The sequence below is a fragment of the Embiotoca jacksoni genome, unplaced genomic scaffold (assembly GCF_022577435.1).
Source record: "Embiotoca jacksoni isolate LCO1_2020_lvr unplaced genomic scaffold, fEmbJac1.0.p SCAF_10, whole genome shotgun sequence".
NCBI classification, from domain to species: domain Eukaryota; kingdom Metazoa; phylum Chordata; class Actinopteri; family Embiotocidae; genus Embiotoca; species Embiotoca jacksoni.
In genome coordinates, this window is record NW_027185230.1 from 7,478,248 (window position 1) to 7,500,414 (window position 22,167).

At 40.8% G+C, this 22,167-nt stretch overlaps 1 protein-coding gene across 1 annotated transcript in view; it reads left to right on the plus strand.

The window, feature by feature from the left end:
* Positions 1–22,167, plus strand: part of bcr (BCR activator of RhoGEF and GTPase) — a 90,243-nt gene that overhangs the window by 34,935 nt on the left and 33,141 nt on the right. The window contains exons 2-4 of the mRNA XM_069163269.1: positions 14,719–14,903; positions 20,540–20,644; positions 21,682–21,867. Coding sequence (XP_069019370.1) covers positions 14,719–14,903; positions 20,540–20,644; positions 21,682–21,867 — 476 coding nt within the window. The remainder of the gene's footprint in view (positions 1–14,718; positions 14,904–20,539; positions 20,645–21,681; positions 21,868–22,167) is intronic.

A 22,167-nucleotide genomic window follows, 5' to 3' on the forward strand; every position in this document is an offset into this window, starting at 1 on the left:
GAGGCACCGGAGAAGAAAGACTCTAATTCATCTTGCCTCCCTCACCGTCTCTCTCTAAGTAGGCTAGTAAAGGCTTTTGAGAGGCTCCTATCTCCTCTCCTCTCTGTTTTTATCACTAACTTCCTTACTAACTTTTGCTTTTTCTGTCCTGAGTTGTGTTCACATTTTCAGCGCCTTCAATAATTTGTGTGGAGACGGTTAATTTTAGAGACGAGACTTGTGCATGGAAGCCTCATTTGGTGAGCAGCACTCAATATATAAAACAAATTATCCTTCAAACCCTCTTTTACCAATTTTATCGCCAAATCATATTGGATGGATGGATGGATGGATGGATGGATGGATGGAGGGACGGATGGATGGATGGATATTTTAGTCTTTCTCATCTGTTGGAGGGATCTCAAACTGCAATGTTGACCGAACATTATGTTACATTACATGTCTTGAGCTATTGCATAGTGCACGATAAGCATACACGAGTGCATATGTGTGCTCTCATGTTGCTTTTGTTTCCCTATTTTGGACAAATCTTCTGTCAGCCTGGTCCTGTTGCCAAGAAGACTGACCTGGTCTGAACCGATCTGGTAAATACCTGACAGGATTTGGTAGTGGTAGCGAGGGGTTGAGAGGGGCGTGCTTCAGTCAAACATGCTCGTTCATCAATGAAGCCAGAAAGAGAGGCAGCTGGCGTGGATGCTTGACATTGTTGCTCTTAACATCACAAGTGTCTGGTTGATTTGATTAAAATCTTTCTTCATAGAGTGAGACTGGGGGCAGAGGGGGGGGGTGTTTAACACCATCATCTGTGTTTTTAAGTAATCATTTTTTTGTCTAACTGACTCGGCTGTCACTGCGGTTCTTTAGAACAGTGATGAGACCTAGCACGGGATGTGTGGAGGGGAATCCAATACCAAACTGGTTCCTCATGACTAAGTCCCCACAGGACACTGTGGTGAGCAGAGCTCATAACCTTCAAGAGACAGCAGCAGCCAGACAGCCAGAGGAATAGAGATAATTGAAATGACTGTATGTGTAGACTCTTTTTCATCTCCCTAATTATTCACTGGCCTCATTTTGTGAAAATGTTAATGTGTGTTCACATGAAAAGAAAGTCTGAGACTTGACTGTAGGTTTTGGAAAGTGTGTATATACTCTAATATCTCAAGAGTGTGTATTTGATAGGGTATTATGTGTGGGGGTGAGGCACACGTGTGTGTGTGTGTGTGTGTGTGTGTGTGTGTGTGTGTGTGTGTGTGTGTGTGTGTGTGTGTGTGTGTGTGTGTGTGTGTGTGTGTGTGTGTGTGTGTGTGTGTATGTAGCTTTAGAGCCATCATGGGAATGTGTGAGTGCTGGATTCAGGTAATTGATCCTGGAACGCTTGAAACTGGCAGACAGTCAGGCTGGCCCGGTGCCAGTGTAAAGAGGGGGGAGGAGAGCAGGAGGGAGGAGGAGAAGATTACTGATACAGGCCACAGAAATTCCATGGCAACCAGATTGGCTGAGAAATGCATTGAATGGATGTAAAATGACAGATAACCTTATGTTGGAATGCAGTTGTACAATTTATTTCCTTCTTTTCTTTTTTCTTTTTTAACAGTAGCATGCTTGGCATACATTCCCTGAGTCTGGCTTGGATTTGTTTTTTCCCCCCCCCTCCATTAAGCTGCTAAGATACATGTCAAGAAACAAATAAAACAGGTGCAGGTTAGATAAGAGACCAACATCCATGAGCTGCTGTTTGCTTATTTAAACAACAACAACAACATAATTTAATATTCACCTGGGATACTTCTGGTTCTGTTTCCTAAGAAGCACGAATAAAAGCATCTTCTGTATCCCGACAGATTACCTAATCAGAAATGAAATTCTCTTCCTGTTGGCTGTGGTAACCCAGGCAACGGTTCCCCTGGAGACGGGCTTTGGCAAATCTCTACGGTCCGTTTAGCAAAGTCCTAACGCGTGTCCCCCGAATAGCTCCGGCATAAAGCAGCATTTTATTGCCCTAAGCAGCGATGATGCTGCGGCTTGTGTTTGACCAGAGATTAGTCAGACTGGGGCCTTTTGTGCTCGTTCTGCTGTTTGCGGTTGATAAGTGCTGCTGCAGGCCGCGTAGTGTCTGAGTCGGGAGCTGAGGGGCAGCGATCAGGGTTAAGGTAAACTGAGTGGTAGAGTTTTTGGTTTGTTGTCAGGGTGGGTATGTCAAATATATATCGTATATTGATGGTTTTCTTTTTGCAACAACGTGATGCAGCGGTGCATTTCTAAAGAAGGGACTTATTGCATGTCTCGGTGTTTGTAGAGGGGAATTAGGAAACACATTTTTTTAGCTCGTTAGTCGACTTTTGTAGTACATTTTGGTGTTTTTTTTTAATTTTTTTATATGAACTGTGCCTTGAGTGGGTACATGATACTGTACTAGTACACTTAATATCAGTACAGTATGATGTAAATGATAAAAGTCCTCCCCTCCCATCAAACCACTCAACAGTTATCCTGTTGGTAAATACTTCTGAATGATCGCATCTCACTAATGCTATGCCCTGATAAATAAATATTTATATTTATTTATATATATAAATATAATCTAATAAAGGACTACGAGTGCCAATTGTATTGGCTATATGAACCTGACTTTAGTATAAGATAGAGTGGCAGTAGTGCAGTTGTTTGGCACACAGACCTGGTGCAGGTTGTGAGCATTTTAATTGGTTTCTTGGAGACAATCTCAGCAGCAACATCAGCAGGAGGGGAACATTACCTGCGTTACTGGACTCTCGGGATAGTAATGGGGGTGATGAGATTAAATGAGAGTTAAAATAAAGCCAGGAACACACTCGCTGAATGTTGACCTACTGTATAAAGAACATAAAGTCCTTCCTTGCAAATTCAAGTTTCATGGGTGTGAGGACATTTTAAGCACCTTCCTACTTTGCCAAGAATTTTATAGCTTCGTCCTACGCTGGAGAGAAGAAGTGGCACTTCATAGATGTTTAGGTGGGCTCATATGGGGGCTGTATACAACCGGGGAAACTCAACCGTCTTACACCGCTGACGGCAGCTCGCTCCACAGAATTCAACAAAGAAATGATTCATAGGTTTGAAATGCTTTACTTTAAGAGAATCAACAAGCTTCTTCGAGTATGTGGATGCAGCCTGCAGCTAGCTGATGCTTCTTTGGTATCTGCTGTGCTGCCACACTGAATTTCTATTATGCAGCTTCATGACACATAAACAGTATAATCCCATGATGAAATTTACAACCACTGCACGTTATAGAAAGCTCTCTTAGAAGCACATCTCCTGGAAAACTCACAAAACATTGTAAATACTTGGTGTCGGTGTGTTATTTTACATTGTTATTATATTATCACACTGAATGGACCTCTGCTGAACATCTGCCTGTCAGACAGATAATCTATCTTTATATGTGGCATTTCATGGATTATTGCTCATTTATTTTTGCTAACTGTCAGCACAGTGTCTCAAATCAAATCAAATCAAATCCAAATGGCAAGTTGGAGCATTACTCTCATCACTGATAACTCAAAAGTGTCACATACTCTCATACATCAGACATGGGAACAGATGGGATTAATGATTTAGTATATTTTACTTCTGTTTTGACATCATGAGGTTCTTTCATAGGGAGTGAAATAAAACATGAGAGACTTTCTCCGGTGATTTCTGTCGGTTTGAGCTTAAACAAAGTGTTAAATTAGATGTGGATTAGTTCTCCTGATGTAAAGCTTTGGGGTGACATCATTAGAGTGTCGAGCTTTATAAAATAAAGTGCATCAAAAATTAAAGACTGCTACTGATCAAATATAAAGTAAAGCAGTCTCTACATGCACGCATGGAAAACAGATAATAATTCAGAACTGCCTCCATGACACCATGTTCATGATACCCACATTTTATTTCTCTCTCAAGATTTCGTAACTGATATATTTCTATTTAAAGACTGTCAATCAGTTGTTTCAAGACACTTTTTGTCCAGTTGATGTTTGGATTATTTCATGAAATGCGAATTTTGGGAAGGTACGTGTTGGTCGTCGCTGATAAGGGCCGCTGCGCACTTCTTAGCTGGTGGTTTTATTGATTGAAGTGGTGATATTGTTTGGTAATTGGATTTCAGCTCCCCTTGCGCCTGGCATACACACATGAAGAAACAGTAATACAAAACCCATGTGACCTTTGTACCCCACCCCTCCAATTCGTTAACCTCTGACCTCTGACTTTTGCTCTGCCTGGAGCTTTGAATGCTTCTAGCAACAGACACAAACACAGAAACACCTGTGATTGTATGATAATATATATATATATATATATCTATATATATATAACTCTGCTGTATATTTGTGTTGTTTTTTTACTTGTCATGGTAGCGGCATTGCTCAACGGATGTCAGTGTTAGTCACCAAAATGAACGACATTCCCATGAGCTCCGGCTGTGCTTTGTTTCTGTGCTTCTTAGCAAATGTTAGTATGCTGCTATACCAAGCTAAGTTGGCCGACTTGGTAAACAGTAGCATAATGTTAACAAAATGTAACAGCTTTTAGCATTGTGTAATATTACAGTGCGCACATTAACATACTAACACTGGCATTTCACTCAAAGCACATCAGTGCCAAGTACAGACTCAGTCTTACCATAACATAGTGCTTACTAATAAAAAAATAAATTAACCAGTCGCCTACAATTGCTAGGCCACTATAACTTACGAAAGATATTGGCATATGTCTCAGCAGACAAAATATAGTGACAAAATTCAGTACCAGTCAAACTGTAGTTCAAAATTTTGCATTATCAAACAAAACATTTAGCCTGTTGGCATCACCTCTTTGTGCTAGCAGATCTTTATTTACTACATGACGCACAAAGACGTGTGCAGAAAAGTTTTTTTTTTTTAAGCAAGGCTGCTGGTTTGAAACCTATTAAAACTATATGTAGGTTAGGATGAGATATATTACTTTCTGGCTCAGTTTCAACCTTTCTTTAAATTGATTAGTCACACATTACTTTCTTCTACAGACTTCCCACAGACTTCATCATCAATATATGCAAGGAGTTGTTATTGTGCCGCTATACTGTGGTTACACGTGATCAAAACTACAACTCAAAGAAGAAATCAGTCAAGTTAAACAGTTTCAATCAAACTTTGGCTTGTTCTAAAAATGTTAACGCGCCCAAATCTAACAGCCCATTCAAAGACAAAGAAAATGCATTTCTGGCAGTTAAGATAGAGCATTTAAAACCCACGCGTTACTCATGATGGGCCTCAGAGTGTTTTGCAGATAGCCATGGAGATTTAAGTGGCAGCCTCAGTGTAGGTAAATTAACGAGGCCGCTCTCCGCCCACACAGAAACACACGCAATCGCCTCGGTGCTCATGATGCATTAAAGAGAGTGTCAGAGGGCTGAGGTCTGCCCTTAAGATTTACTGCCGCGGTGAGATCGTAGACTGGCTCCTTGCAAAGGCCAACTTGGAAAGGAAATGAGAGTAGAGCAGCCAGACGCAACAGAGAGCTGGAGATGCAGAGCAAAGATAGTATTTAGCAGAAGAAAGAGTTGCAGAAAGACAAAAGCTCCCCTGCTGTGTAACGAAGAAGAGCTCGTGGGAATATAAATGCGTTATTATTGATGCAGAGAGTTGACAATGCACATACTGTAAATCGTCCCTCTATGCTAAAATTCCCATCGTCTACCTCTTGCCGACTCAACAAGCATGTTCTATTTTTGATCACACACTACCATCTTTGCCTGAAAAACCACTTTCTAATGAGCACCCTTCATATTCCAGAGTGGAGCTGGTAATTTAGCATGCTGTATTATTAATCAGAGTCTCTGTGTGATTTTGCAGCAATTTGAACGCTTATTTCCCCCCATAACGCTTCGGGGGTCGGGGTAATGAGTCTCCTTCCTAATGACTTTAGCAGTTGACAGCGAAGACACGACAAGCGCTTATGGAATCAAAGGTTTGCCTGGCAGGATGAGGGTAGAGCAGTGTGCGTCTGCTGAGCATGTGTCCACTGAGACAGGAGAGCGGTATACTCAAAAGTTTTGTGTGATGAAAGGAAACAGAATAAGAAAGCTGGAGACTGAAACAGAGAGAGGCAGAGAAGAGGAGGATGTAAAACATAGAAGATACGACAAGTTTCTTTGCGACTGGCTGTATGATTGGTCGTGTAATTATCTTTGTGTCCAGGTCTGTATTTCCACTGTAATTTTCTTTATTTCTGTGTTTGGGTCATTTCTCTCATTATGCATCTGCAACCCGTCTACTGTCAACTGTTTGTCTCTCTTCATCTGTCTTTCTTTTTATCACATTGTTTCCTGCTACATTGCTTGTCTCCCTGCTTGTCTGTGCTTTGACACATTTTATGTCAGCTATGCAGCATCCCGAGGCAGCAAACTTTATAAGGCAAGGCAAGTTTATTTGTATAGCACATTTCAGCAACAAGGCAATTCAAAGTGCTTCACATAAAACCATTAAAAACATCGAAACATAAAGCAAAAGAAAAGGACTTTTAAAGACAATTAGTAACAGTGACTAAAACATTAAAAACAGTCATTAAAACATTAAACAAGCTAAAACTAGAGTAAAACTTACAGTGCCGTTTAAGAAATAAAATACAGTAGTAAAATGCAGAAATGCAAGAAATGAATCAACATCCTTGAATCTGGTTCCGTGAAAGGCAGCAGCAAACAGAAAAGTCTTCGCTCTTGATTTAAAGCAGCTGAGAGTCTCAGCAGACCTGCAGCTTTCTGGGACTTTGTTCCAGATAATGTGGAGCAGAAAAACTGAACGCTGCTTCTCCACGTTTAGTTCTGACTCTGGGAACAGAAAGGAGACCCGTCCCAGAGGTCATGAGGTCGCAGCAGATCAGACATGTATTTTGGCCCTAAACCATTCACTGCTTTATAAACCAACAGCAGGATTTTAAAATGGATTCTTTGTTGGACAAGAAGCCAGTGTAAAGACCTCAGAACTGGAGTGATGTGACTTTCAATCATTCTTCCTTGGCACCAAAAACAATTACTTCTGTTTTATCGTTATTTAATTGAAGAAAATTCTGGCACGTCCAGTTGTTGATTTGTTCAATGCATTTACCCAGCCCTTGTATATAAGGATAAGGCTCCCAAAACAAAGAATAAAAAATATCTAAAGTATTGAAATTGGTCTATACATTGATTGGTTACTTATTTCAAAATATAAATTGCCAGAGAAAGAAATAGTAGACATCAGTTTCTTCTAATATTCAAATGTATTGCTTTCCTCTATGTTATATTAATGCAAACTGAATATCTTTGGACTGTTGGACAATATCAAGATTTCACCTTTTGGGTTCTAGAACATTTTCATGGTCATTTGGATCATATTCATTACTTTTTTTTTTACTTGCAAGGTCCCCTTCAAACATGATTTAAATAATGAAATAATTGTGTGTGTTTGACCTGTCCTACTTTCAAAAAGTTTAAGTGCTAGACACAAGATGTCCCCTGTACTTCCCTGTCAGGTTCACTTTCAGTGTTTGGTATGTGGACTGGAGGCTTCCAGGTTCTCCAGCACACTTGTGCAAGTTTCATGCTGGTCCACGATTGGCTACCAAACGAGTAGTGATGTCACAAAATCTAGAAACTTTCCCCCTTTAGTAAATTAATGTGTAAATAGACTTTTGGTGTCAAACTCTGCAGATTCGGCAAAGTGAAGCATCCAAGTGAAGTAACAATAATGAAAACACACTCGATACCCTTTCACAAAGCATCGTTAAACACATAATTCATATTAGTATTCATTCAGTATTCACGGGCAGTCTGTTTAAGTACTTAAGTTGCGTTTTAGCTAAGCAGTGTATGATGTTGCCAGAGGCAGTGCTGCAGGTGAATTAACTGATAGTTTGCTTGTCATTCAGTGTCTGACATTTGTTCTCCGCGGCAGAGATTTATGACAAAAAAAACCAACAGTTTGCATCTGTTCCCCTGAGTGGTTTAAGGAAAATGTGCAAAATGTGTTCTCCCTTCTTCCAGTGGTGTGATTTCTATTTCCTCTGTAGAACGCTTCTTTCATTACGGTTTTGTCTTTTTTCCCTTCATCCTGAGACAAAGGGATGGTTACATCACTGCAGGGGGCGCTGTTAGTTTTTAAAAGCACGGCTCTCTGACTTGGCATTTGCCCCAGCTTTTTAACTGAAACCGGCTGCTGCTGCTGCTGCTGCTGGGTCGTTTCCACAGAGATTATCGATGCTGAGGCAAAGAGATTACCTCCAGCAAACAAATTGGTTTATTGTGATTTCTCAACTCGAGTATGTTAATAAGCAGGAAACAAGGCATTCGGCAGCAGATAGACATCATGCGGCCGGGATTGCTGGTTCAAAGAGGGAAATAGTATTCATAAGAAATTGACTGAAAAAAGAGGTGAGGTTAAGTCAAGTCCTCATACAGGGAATGTGTGGCCCCCTCCTGCTTTCTCTTTGAAATACAAAAACAAATTAATAAAATAAAACTAGCCTCCAGGGGACACATCGTCTCCACACAGATGGATTTATGTAGCCAAATACATGCTTTGTTTTTTACATGCAAACCAAGGCAGTCATATCTTTTACAGCAATTCTGTGAAGAACACCTTTAGGATTCGTCCTTACCTTGTGAGAGTCATTTCACTTCTCCAGTGGAGTTGCATTGAATGGCTTCCATGAGGAATGCAAAGTGCCCGCTCTCTTGCGTCTATCGAGTGTCTGAAAGGAGCCACACATCTGGATTTTTATTTGTGTAAATTGCAGATATTCAGGAGTATAAGAATAGAGCCACGTTCAATTTATGGCCCTACGTCCGCCCTCTAATGACAAGACACCAACATTTATCAAATTAACTGCTGTCAAGTGGCTGTGCAGTCACGGGAGGATTACGGCAGAAAGGCTGTGCTCAAGTTCATTTGACGGCACGTCTGTCCCCTCCAGCGATGCTGTGGCTGAGGCTTCACTTTAATTTTCACAGCTTTCCACTCTCACTCGTCTACCAGCCCCCTTTCCTCTGTGCTAAATTGTCTCTAAATTGGATATTTAGAAGATGGAGGAACTCAGGGGAAGGGGTGTCCTCCCTGTTTTTTCTCCTCTCTTTGATAGTCCACATAATGTATATTTATTTAGCAGTAATGAGAATTGCAGCATTATCCAGGAGACTGGGATGCATCTTATTTATCTCTAGTATCCAGACTTGACCTCTTCAATAAGCTTAGCCCTCCCAAATCCACTGTGCCCCACCAGCTGTATATGAGTCAGATTTGGGGTGGGGTGATTGGGGTGAGGCAGGCGGCGGGGGGGGTGAGGGGTGGCGTTAAAACACACCCTTCAACCTCTGACTACATTCTCCTCTCTCCTCAAATAGCTGGATTAAGAAAGGAGCCCATGAGGGTTGTAGCGCAACATTAGCATCCTGTGGGGCCGGGCGGGGCTTTAAGGTCAGTGTGTGAGTGGGTTTGTATTTGTGTGTGTGCGCTTGAGAAGCAGCTAGAGGTGAGGTTATATTGGCAGTGTTAGGACGACAGGCCTCTTCCCCAGGTCCAATAAAGGCGTCAGCATCCGGGGCAGATTTATGACTGCCATGCTGAGTGGAAAGCCTGATGGGGGGATGGAAAGGCAGCTCACTATCGAGGATATCTTGTGCTTCCTTTGAGAGTCACTCCCCTTCTCTCTCTAATTCCATGGCTCTCCGTCTGTTGCATTGTCTCTGTGCTCTGTCTTGATTGATATTTACCATTTTCTTTCTTTTCAGGTCATTTTCAGAATTATTTCTGTTGTAAGAGTGGTTTATTTCCGACCTTATTTTTTTTTTTTACTTTCACCCGTCCGAGAGCATCACGGGGCTTTAGGCAACGATTATGTCCTTTGTCTGTCGGCCACCGCTCTCTTCATTTCAGTTAAACTCATACGAGCCTTTTAATTCCCTGAATGTGTGAAAATGAGGCAAATAGATGGTTAGCGATAGTTACAACTAACACTTGAAATGATGAAGGCACTTGCAAATGTCAAGGTAATAGAAAATGTAAACCATACTTTGTTGTTTCATTTTTACATCTTTACTGAAGATTTCCTCGAGAAATAATTTTTTAAATAATAAACAAAATGAACCAAAACAATGCCAAAGAGGAAAATCGTGTGTAGATAATAATGAGAATGATTACTCAACAAAATGTAAATCAAGACTCTAAACCTCTCACATTTCAGTTTGAATCTAATATTATTACTTTTTATCAGTTTGTTTCCTGGATTTTTTTTTTTGGTCAATGCTTTTCTATAAAAGAAACCATAAAGTGCATCTTTGGATGGATGGAAAAAAAACAACACTAAATGGAAATGCTATTGACTCTTCCAGTCCATAAAAGAATTGATAAACAGTTACTGATTGGTTTGGGTTAAACTCAAAACAAATTGCTCCGAAATTTAAACCATCGACTGGGCTTGAAAACAATTAAAACATAAAGTGTAAGTAAAAATCATACAACTAAAAGATCTTAAGCGTAAACAAAACAAATATTTCAAAATGGTCTCATTCTGCTTCTCAAAAGCATTTTAAGACAAACTTCCACAAAGGCACATTTCAGTACACGTGGCAGATGTAGCACCTTCTCTCAAAACTGTTGTCCACATGTCGTAGGAAGAAACAACTGAGACAGTCAACGACAGAGCAGAGCGAATCAAAATTGAGTGGTATAAAATAAAGAGTAAAGTGAGAATGAACTGAGAAGAAAATGAGAAGAAGAGAAATATTGAAAGAAACTCTAAGTGGCCTCTCAAAATCACAGCTTTTTAAAACAAAAAGGCATCGATCGTGTACTGTGGTGCTAAAAACAGATTATACACCACAGCTGCTAATGTTCAGCTGACAAACACGCTTTGCGAGGTCATTTAAAAATGTTCAATAATACTGCAGATTCAGTGCCAGAATATTAGCGCTGACCCAAGAAATGAACTTCCTTTATACGGTTTTTTTTTTTTACTACAAATACAAAAAAAAAAGTATTTTAAGTAAACAGACAGACAAGAAAATCTCATAAGTACACACAATATGAATCTACAGTACAGCCAGCAGACAATTAGCTCAGGTTAGCTTAAAGAGTGGGAGCACAGAGAAGCAGGTGGATCTTCCCACCATATAATAAACACATCACATTTTGTTTATTCAATAATGTAAACACATAAATTTGAAAGTCAAAAGTGGTGATTTTTTTTTTTGACTTCATATCTAAAGATTGAAAATTGATGTATTTGCCAGAATGTATAACTCCTTTAAAAAAAAAAAAGAAAAGAAGCTAAAGTTCTTAAACAGTAAATGTTGGTCAAATGAAAGCAACCGTACAATAATGTTTTCTAAATGACGGCGTAACATTCGGAAACGTACGATTCGAATCAAGTTGATTCGATTGTGAGTCGAACCAGATATTGGGTTTGTTTGCTTGAAGTTTACACACACAGTGACACTTAACCATCGTCCAGGCTCCAGAGCATCCCCTGTATCACACGCAGCACCCAGACGTTGCACCGAGTCAACAGCTGCAAGCAGCCTCCACGTACAGTCTTCTGTTATATGGCATTTCAGTGTCACATGATACGCTGATACTCTGATACCCCTGCCCTGCCTGTGATATTGTTTTGGAAAGGCCTGTGTGTTGCCATGGCAGCTGAGCACCAGCTATTCCCAGTGTGTTTGCGGTTTTCCACCTGCAGCAGGAAAAAGACCTGTTCCCCTCCCAAACACTGTTTCCATGTAAACATTTTACAGGAATGTGTGTGCTTATGTGCTGGTGTGTGTGTGTGTGTGTGTGTGTGTGTGTGTGTGTGTGTGTGTGTGTGTGTGTGTTTTTATTTCTGCGGGTTGAAGCAGAGTTTGGTTGTTTTGTTTCACCAATTGCTCCAGGAAGAAATCAATGGGTTGAATGTTTTTTTGGAGAATAACATAAGGCTGAACTCTGTGTGTGTGTGTGTGTGTGTGTGTGTGTGTGTGTGTGTGTGTGTGTGTGTGTGTGTGTGTGTGTGTGTGTGTGTATGACTGTGTATGAATGTGTATGAATGTGTATGTCTGTTTGCCTTGCTCTTTAGGCACAGGTGCTCTTCGTCATATTCTCAGTTTATTCTTCTCCCGTGGGCGGTAGTTTGGGATACGAGAGAGTCGGGGAAGGTGAGGCAGCTCACGGGTCACCAGGATGAAGAGGCCAGCTGTGGAGTCCTCAAATAGGTGGAAATACTAGCGATGAGTTCACCAAAAAGGAGAGAAAGATGAAATGAAGCCAGATAGGAAAAATAAAACAAAGCGTGTGAGAGGAGGATGGAGAGAAAGTGACTCGAGGCGACGTTAGAAGCAGCGTCTGAGCCGAGATGAGGTCGGACTGAAACTTAGTGTTTGACGACTGCAGGCTACTGTGACCCATTAACAGACTTGTAAAACTCAGGCCCTCCCCCTTTGGAAACTGCAGGTCATGTACACACACTACATGTGCAGGTAATCACATGCTAATAATAATTACTCTAATAATCTCAAATATCTGGATTGACTTGTTTCATTTGTAAAAAGCAGATAAACTGAAGCTATTTAGTTTATAGTTTTTATACCTTTGAGACATGCATTTCCCAGAGGATTCTCTGTTTAGTCATAATCACAGCTGAGGTGATAAATGTGGCATTTCATGTATTCTCATTTCATGAACTCTTTGTCATTATTATTCATATTTGTGGTTTTAGGTTTGTGACTGTGCCCCCTTTTCACCAGGAGTTGGTTCCAGCTTTAAATTTTTTGTTTGGATGCTCGGCATGTTTGGCCTCAGGGCTGCGTGTTGGCACAGCAGGCATGCCACGCAACATGCATACACACAATCTCTGCGTTTCCAGTCACAGCAGTTTTCCAAAGGAAGGTATGGTTTTTAAAAAGAAAGTCTTGCAGTTATTCAAGTGGTCTGGAGAAACAGCTGGAGGAGAGATTTATTTTAGCTTGAGATGTTATAGGCTCCCTAACATGAATACATAGAGGCGGGGTCAGAAAATACAGAAAGAAAAACATGCCAGGATGGTACTCATTCATTTCCCACTTGGTGTTTTTCATATCCACACCCTGTATTTTTAGACAAGCGATGAATCAGTGCTAAAAATGTGCTGTGACTTTTTGTTCCTCCGTTGTCCTTATATGAAGGCTTTTGCTGTAAACAAGCTGTAAAATGCTGCATATATGCAAAAGACCAAAAATGAATGAGGAATGCGCAAGATTTGTTTGCTGTAAGGTTTTGCATTGTGGGAAGACACTGTTTGAACCAAATACATACGCGCACACACTGATCCTCTATGTTGGTCTTCGCCTGGCGGGATGCCATTGGTTGAAGCAGGCGCAGTGGGCAGCACCCACCCACAAGCGGTAGTGAGTACGCGGAGCAAACGGTGAGTGGGCTGAAGGTCACACGAGCCCCGGACACGCTGGCATTCTTCTTTCTATTACTTTCACTCTTCTTTTTTTTTTCTCCTCACTCCAAAACCTGTGACTTTAGGAACATATGTCTGCTCATGTGCTGATATAAGCCAACAATTTAAAAAAAAAAAAAAAAAAAAAAAAATGCAAAAGAGACTGCAGGTGCTATAGAGGAATCAGAAAATGTGTTTCCAAGCTTGCAATTGGTGTGAACTGCAGAGTAGTCTGTGTGTATGTGTTTGTGACTCTGGACAGCACTGTGGCATGTTATTAGTCTGAGTCAGCACAGAGGAGGCCCGGCCAGCTCTCCGAGAAGTGCCACTCTGTTGACTGTAGGAGTGGGAGGAGATGAGCAAAAGGTCCTCTGAGATGTATGATGTCTTCCCCTCAGCTGTTGCACACCACGTTCCCCGAACCGCTGACTGTATTCACTCGTCCTGGAAGAACAGCTTTAACTCACGTGTGTAATGGAAGCCACAAGTTGAGCTTCAATGAAATGCATCGTCTCGCCGAGTGTGACACCGTAAAACAAGTCATTCAGTTGTCAGTTTGTAGTTTGTTTTTGCATCCAGCTCACTGACCTTTGTTTCTTGTTCTTTCTGTCTCTCCCACCTCTCTTCGTAAAGGGCAGCACTCATGATCACAGGCAAAATCACTTTGTGCTGGCAGAACTGTTATTTTCCCACAGAGAAAGCGATAGTGCCCATCGCAGAAGCAGGTCAGAGGGAAGTTGCTGAAAATTTCCCTCGAGATGCTGCACTCAGTGTTAAAATTATTTGAACCTTGACCCAGTTTTTTTTTGTCTGCCTTTTAAAGTGTTTCCTCTTTGAGTTTTCGTGTGAATGCAAGCACAAAGATGCAGGGGAAATTCATTTTCTGTGCCCCAGTTTCCAGAACTGCATTAATTAGTATTGGAAATTAACTCTTCAAGATTTGGCAACCTTCTGAGAGCAAGAAACCAATCAGCAAATGTAAGACATGATCCTGCTCCGTGTGCAGGAAGTCTGTCTCCCTACCTTTGTCTGAACTCAGAGCCAAGCAGAAAGCTTTACAGCAGGTCGATTTGGTCATTTGCCTGTCTAAAGATGTCTATATGTAATAGAAATCAGGTTGAATTATTACAGACATATTTGCATTTGTAATATGTTAGCTGATATATAAAATGTTAAACCGGTCTGCTGCAACCTGTCTCATAAAGCAGAAACCTTACGAAAGTTGGCCAAATGTGAAAGATGCAAACTTAAGTTTAGTTTTTTCTCCCATCGCAGACGGGCATTTCACTGGGACCCCTCCAACATACGGCTACGACGCAGACCGAGCAGAGGAGCAGCGGAGGCACCACGACATCCTGCCGTACATCGATGACTCGCCGTCATCTTCGCCACACCTCAGCTCAAAGAGCCGCAGCAGCCGGGACACCCTCTCCTCTGGATCGCTGGAGTCCTCCAAGTCGGTCAGTATTCACGTCCATTGCATCAGCCAAACTCTTCCTTTAGGGGACACAGCAACCGAGGAGGCAGAAATCTAAAAAAAACATACCGAAGCTGTGAATTAGTTCTTATTCAGAACCTACAAACAGGGCTGGAATCAGTCTTCAGTGTCAAATTGGGCCACTTCTTCCACATTTTGAGCTCACTGTAGACCAGGAAGTGGGCTAATCTAGTCTTACAGCAGTCCTGCTCTGTCAAATAGCCATCAATTGAGAAATCATATCTGCCATTCGAGAAAATTGATAAGGAACAATACCTCCTGCCTCATAACCCCGGAGCCAGTCATCCAGTAAAGAAACCCATCTGATTTAAGAGTCTGGCTTTTTCTCATCCGGCAGATTAAGCAGAATTACCTATCACCTCCATCGCCACATCACTGCCTTCATCCTCTTACCCTCCCTCCTCGGCTCTCGCTTGTCTGCGGAGAGAAAACCGGTGATCTATGACGTCTGCTCTTCAAAGGTTATCATGGAGAGGACACACACACACCCCCACCCGCACACACACACACAAAATCCTTGAGTCAGCAAAGATGAAAATGAGCATGGATACTACAACCAGAATCTATTTTTGGTAATTAAAAAAAAAAAAAAGTGTTTTAGTTTGACTGTTTTAGTAGTTTTTTTTGTTTCATTTATCGTTTACATGTTTTTCTATTTTTACATTGCATTTCATTTAGCTGACGCTTTTTTTTTTTTAAATTATTTGTTCTGTATTCTTTATGTCCTTCCTGGTTAAGACACATTATTATTTGCACCAAACACTTTGTATGTACCAGATGAACACAGCCATAAGGATAGAAGGGTATCATGGGAGAATATAATAGGCTAATGCTGCCTCTATCCACTGTGGCCTTGGTAGGAAGTAATTGCATCAGTGGTCATGAAACTGCATCAGTTGCTCCGCCCCCTCAGCCTTTGCTCACTGTCTGAACTGGAGAGCAAGCGCTTGTCAATTTGATTGATGGTTCGTATCTGCCAATGAATGATGTGCCCCTTGAGTGCATCAGCCTTTGACCTGCAAGCTTGAACTCTCACTGATTTTAATTTGGACACATGCACACACATATCTCTACTTGACGTTGCACAAACCAGTTCCTTGTCTTTCAAACACATGCAGACACATATCTTATCTGAGAGATTGAAGGGGATTTGTTGAATAAACGTTTGTGTTTAGAGGCAGAATGCATGAACAAACCCAACGCTTCAGGTTCAGGGCCGGCAGGCCAGCGGCCTAATGGGCAGTTAAATATATTATACAGCACTATAACAATTACCCATCAGCAAATTCCCCACGCAGGCGGACAGGCTTTCAATAACTGCCATCAAAATGGAGTTACCATTGTCCTTGATTTGCCCTTGGACAATCCCTCCTCAAACATCATCCCAGGCTGCTTCTCTAATTGATGAGTCAGAGTCCAGACGAGCTCTGATTGGCTCACTGGGAGCTGATGGTATTACGATGTCCCCGTGATGAGTCATCACCATCGGCAGTACAGCGGCTCTTGGCCTCTCATAATCTGACTCTTCCCTGCACTGGAGAGGGAAAAGATGGGGGTCACTGATCAGAAGTCAGCGACTGATGCATGACGACTGTTCTGAAATATTCTTCATCCATTTACCAAAACCTTTGACCACATCTTTTACTGTATATAAAATCCTCCTTCTAGGTCAATCCAGGACCTATTCCTCTTTACCAACTAACACAGACTTCTTCTTTACTTTAAGTTTATTGGACTTTTTATCGTTATGATGTATATAGCTGTCAGCAGAGAAACGAGAGGAAATGAGGGAGAGAATGACATGAAACAAAGCGCATCAGCCAGTTATAAACCAGGGATGTTGCAGTTAATGGTCCGTGCCTTCAACCCCACAGCCCACAAAGGCGTCCCTAGTATTCTTCCCCAAGTTCATGAACTCTGTCTATTAAAGCAGTTGATTTCTTAGACACTTCAAGGCCACAACCTGATCAGCGAGGTCATTTCTTTTCCTGCTCAGTCAGCAGATGACAAATATCAGGAAGGAAATCTCTGTTGTTAAAATTCATCACTTTTGTTGTGAGCAGTCACTGCTTGCTTCTAGCTATTCAAAGTCCCAAAATGAGTTGGCATAATGCATATCATATCCAGAAAAATCCTGCAGGCGCCAACTCTGCCAGTGTCTATCACATCTGACTGACGTGCGGTTTAAATAACCAGAAGTAATGCTGCATTTTAAAAAAAACCTTCCTCCTGGTGAACATGATAATTCAGAGACAGCTCTATTACATTGCAGTCATGGCAATAGGATGCAATCATATTAGGCATTTGAGAAAGTGAGGGATGGCAGAACAGGATGGTAAACAGATTAAGAAATGAGAAATGAAAATTGAAAAGGGTTAATAAAGTGCGGAATGGAGCAGCATTGCCAATCGAGTCTCTCCTCTCCAACCTGGTTCTGAGTGTTTATATGAGCTGATAGTCTCCTACACGCCACGAGAGAAGGTGGAAAATAATGTTATTGCAGTCACTGTTGCTCAGTCTTAATCTCAGCCCCCTTGTGATTGACAAATAAACCTTTTTTGTGCTGATTCTTGCGGATAAACGAATCAGAAGCAGATCCGAATTCCTGAATCATGTTCGCGCGATCTTCTCCTGAGGGGTGTGTGAGTTGTAAGGGGTTAACTGTGGGATCAAATTGGACATCTCAGCTTTTGTTGACTCTGTTGCACATACTGGAGATGAATCAGAGACCCTCAAACCTAAACAGACACCCCCTGTAGTCTGAATCCCTAGATGGGCTCATTAGTTGCCACGGCAATGAATAAAAGATGATATGTCTGGAGATGTGGGTACTTCCAAGGGAAGTTGTCTGGGGGTCTGAAACGATGAATAAACACTTCATGTCTCCCGCCTCTAGTTCAGTAAAATGTGGCTGGATGTTAAGGTTTCCCTCCTTGTGTTTTTTGAATGTTCACTATGTTTCAAATGGACCCTCGAATTTTCTCATGTTATTTTCCTTGCGGGCATATTCTGTAGAGGTAAAGCTCACGCCAGTAACTGTCACTCAGCAAGAATTTTCATTCATTTATCATTAATTCACAAATATTCTCAGGGCTCAGTTGCTGCCCCGGGCTTTCCCTTTTTAAGTCACTGAAGACGCTGTGCTTCAATATATTGCATTGAAGAGCAATCATAAATCATAATTTCATTACTTATTTACTTCCAGCACACATTTATTTGCACTCTTAATTTGCAAAGAGAAACAGTTTTCCTCTTTTGGTCGAGTTAGTGTCTCTACATAATGAGCGATTAGAGCTTTTTGTTCAAGAGAATGATATTGTTATATACAGCCCAGATCCCTCGACGGCTCTGTGTGATGCATAATGCATATCTGTCACAATCATTCTTTTATCCTTCACTGAAGAAAGAAAGATAGACAGAGAGAGACAGAAAAAGAAAATGAAAAATGATACAGTAGAAACATCAACTGTTCAAAACAAGATAAACAGTAAGATGAAGAGGAGGAGAATGTGCATATATCTCAAATGTCCCATTATACTTATAGCCAAGCCACCAAACCACACCAATAAATGCAATGATCAGTCAATTAATTGATTAGCTGATTGGCAGAAAAATTTATAAAACATGAATGTGTTTTTAAGATGAACACCAAACACCCCAGCTTCTCATTTGTGAAGATTTGCTGCCTTTCAACTGAAGACGTTTTGAGTTTTAGGACATTGTGATTGACATTTTTCTCTATTTTGAACCTTTTATAGATGAAATGGTTAATTAAGAAAATAAATCATCAGATTATTCAGTAGTTGTTTGTGAGTAGGAGCTCTAAGTAAAATCATGTTTGCCTCGTTCAAGTTCTTATCACCCTGTCACTGGCTAAGATGCTAAGAAACTGGAGCAAAATGCAAAATAGTGTCTTTAAATCCTGGAAACACGTCTTGTTTACAGTAGATTTCATTGCGTTATACAAACTTTTTAAACCAGCACAACGGATCAATAGTTATTGATTTTAATTAGAACTGTAACCACACATGGTTATATTAAATTGTTTGTAGGCCATTCAGTCAATTTGCAGAAGTTAGATTTAAACAAACCAAAGCATATTTATTTTAGCTCTAGCATGAACTCCTATATAATGGAGTCCATAATAATCCTGGAGCATTTTATAATCTTGTGGACTGTAAAAGAGTCCCTGGAGATCTGTGCGAACATCTGCTTATGCATCTCCATGGAAACAGGTTTTAAATCAATTTACCGCTTCATTTAAATAAATGCATGTCCACCCACATACATCCAGTGCACATATGCATAAATGAAGCTCACCGGAGTAGTATACAATATTATAGCATACATATTGTACATAATTGAACTTTTTTGACAATACAGCACAGAGTTGTAGGAGTGCAGTTGGTTTGACACAAACAGACACAGATGAACTCTAAAATAGCTTTTGAAATGATTTTTTTTTTTTTTTTTTTTTTTTTTTTGAGTAAAGTTGCAAACATTAGCTAAAAACTGTGAACATATCCTTTAAAAATAAACAAAACTTAAAGGATAAAGCAAAAATAATTAAATATACATACTCTTCATACGTGTTCATGTTCATTGTCTTCCAGCTGGCTGAATCAGTTGAAATCTCAGCACCAGGACCTGAATCATTTTGCCCACCTCACATGCTCAGTCTTGACCTTTCCTTTAGGCCCTTTCACATCTCAAATCTCTATTGTTGTGCACACAAACTGTATATGGCAGATATCTGCATAGAATATGTACACGCATGGTTTCTATTCCCGTGTCCTCCTCATTAAGTCAGATATTTTACCCTTCATGTTCTGCCCTCTTTCTCCTCTCTTAATTACCCTGAATTTACTTTGCCTTGCTTCCCTTCTCCATCTCTTCTTCTGCTCTTCTTTCTCTTTCTTCCTTTCTCATTCTCTCTCTCTCCTTCCTCCTCCTCTCTCTCTCCTTCCTCCTCCTCTTAGCCTGAAGGACGGGATGTTTCCATGTCCCCACCTGGGCTGGTGTGTGTGTTCTCTCATACATGCACATATTTATACCCCAACCTTTTTTTTTTCTGCCATGGGAGACCTGCCTGTTTGAGTTATTTCAAAACTCATGGTTAAACAAGACAGCCTGAGGAATTTCTCTGTCTATCCGTTTTCTTTCATGTCGGTGCTCTTCAGTGAGCTTTTCCTGGGCTGAGGGGAACAGGGAGGTCACCAGGGAGGATTTCTAGACGGTGCATTTGTTGCTGTTTCATTTTCTGGACTGTGGCGTTCACAAGCAGCATTCCTGCAAAGATTTCATGCTCAGCTAAGATCGGAGAGCCCTTCAGTTTGAGACTTACAAACAAGTCTTATTAGTGGTTCTTTTACCATCTGATATAATGGAAGAATTTGATGCTTTGAATGTTCTCAAACATTAAAAAAAATATATGCAAAAAAAAAAATATATATACAAAAAGTTTAAAATGTTTTTTTTTTTTTTTTAAAGTACAAACAATTTCAGCTAAAAACACACAGGTTTGAACTAACTGGTGTGCATACTATGGCATTGCTGGATATTGTTGGAACTTATTATGTGTCCCTGGGTTTGTTACAGACTGAATGTGACCTGGAAAAAGGTTTGGAGATGAGGAAGTGGGTCCTGTCTGGCATCTTGGCCACTGAGGAAACATATCTCAACCACTTAGAAGCACTGCTGCTGGTAAGAATACACACGCATGCCTCACACGCACGCACAATGTCAAGTATGATTATCTGTCTGCCAATTGCTTTGGCAATTTGAGTATTCAGTATGAAGATGGAAGTATGGGTCCAAGGTTTTAGACATGTTAGTCTGCATGTTTTTTTACAAGAAGTTGTTTCCTTGTTTTCATTTATCATATACCTCGCTGTAGAATAAAAGGTACAACAATCAGAGTTATGCAAACTCACCAAGCCAACCAAACAAAAGCATACTAACTCTCACATGAATAGCCCAGGTTTTATTTGGCCAGTGCAAGCAATCTTAAAAATCAACATTACCCACCCTCAAAACTCCACCCTTGTTCAATAGGGCACACATTTTCCAAGAAATTCTTGAGTCAGTGTAAGCTGACTCATTTTTACACTTCACTTCTCCTCCTATTACCACCTTTAAGCTCGTTGTTTTGATCTCATGGCCTGCAACTTTTCTGGTTTGATTAATTAATCACCTACAATTTCTGCAGGAGTAAGCAGGTATTTTTAACAAACAAAAATGCTACGTAAAACTGACTGAAGAGACGTCTTTTCAGGAGTTACGACGAACAAAATAGTTGTGCTATATGAATTTTATCATGTCAGATAAATAAACATTTGAACAGTTTGACCACAAAAGCTACAATTCACTGTATAGAAGAGTAAAAAAAAAAACAATAAACTTACTCAATAACATCTATCTAAAGTTTGCAATAGCTAACGTTATGGATTATCAGTTACCCCAGACCATGAAGGCTGCCTCAGTTAAACCTGTCAGGGTACTTAAATTAGCAATATGCTTCTTACTGGTGTCTTCTACAGCTCAATAGTTTAATGTTTTTTGTTTTGTTCTGTTGTATAATATGATTGAGAGTGCTTGAGCCTACTCCACAGATGCAAATCAGATTATTGTATCTGTAAAACAAATCTGACCCTTTTACTGAATTTCCAAAGTGGTTCCCAAGAAGACACCTTGCAAAGCATCTTTTTACACCTGCCGTCTGCTCTGTTTGTTCCTTTCAGCCCATGAAGCCTCTGAAAGCTGCCGCTACAACGTCACAGCCCGTGCTCACCGTGGCCCAGATCGAAACCATCTTCTTCAAAGTGCCTGAGCTCTACGAGATCCACAAGGAGTTCTACGATGGACTTCTGCCCCGTGTTCAGCAGTGGAGCCACCACCAGAGAGTCGGGGACCTCTTCCAGAAACTAGTGAGGCTGGGGTGTATTTACCTTTAATACAAGTGCACCTGGAGAGTTTATAGCTAAAGAAAGAGATGAGTTAATGGTCTGGGGTGTTTGCGGTTGTAGTGTGTAGTGTGTAGTGTGTGTGTGTGTGTGTTTAAGTGTGCGAGTGTCCCCGTGAAAGCAGAACTGTGTAGCTGCTTGACATTCCCCCTAATCAAAGTGACAACACTAGTTCACCCAAAAAAGTTGACGGTATTGAAGAGGACATTTGGGGAGCTACATTTCGGATTCAAAGCAAACCCACTGACATTATTCATAGTAATG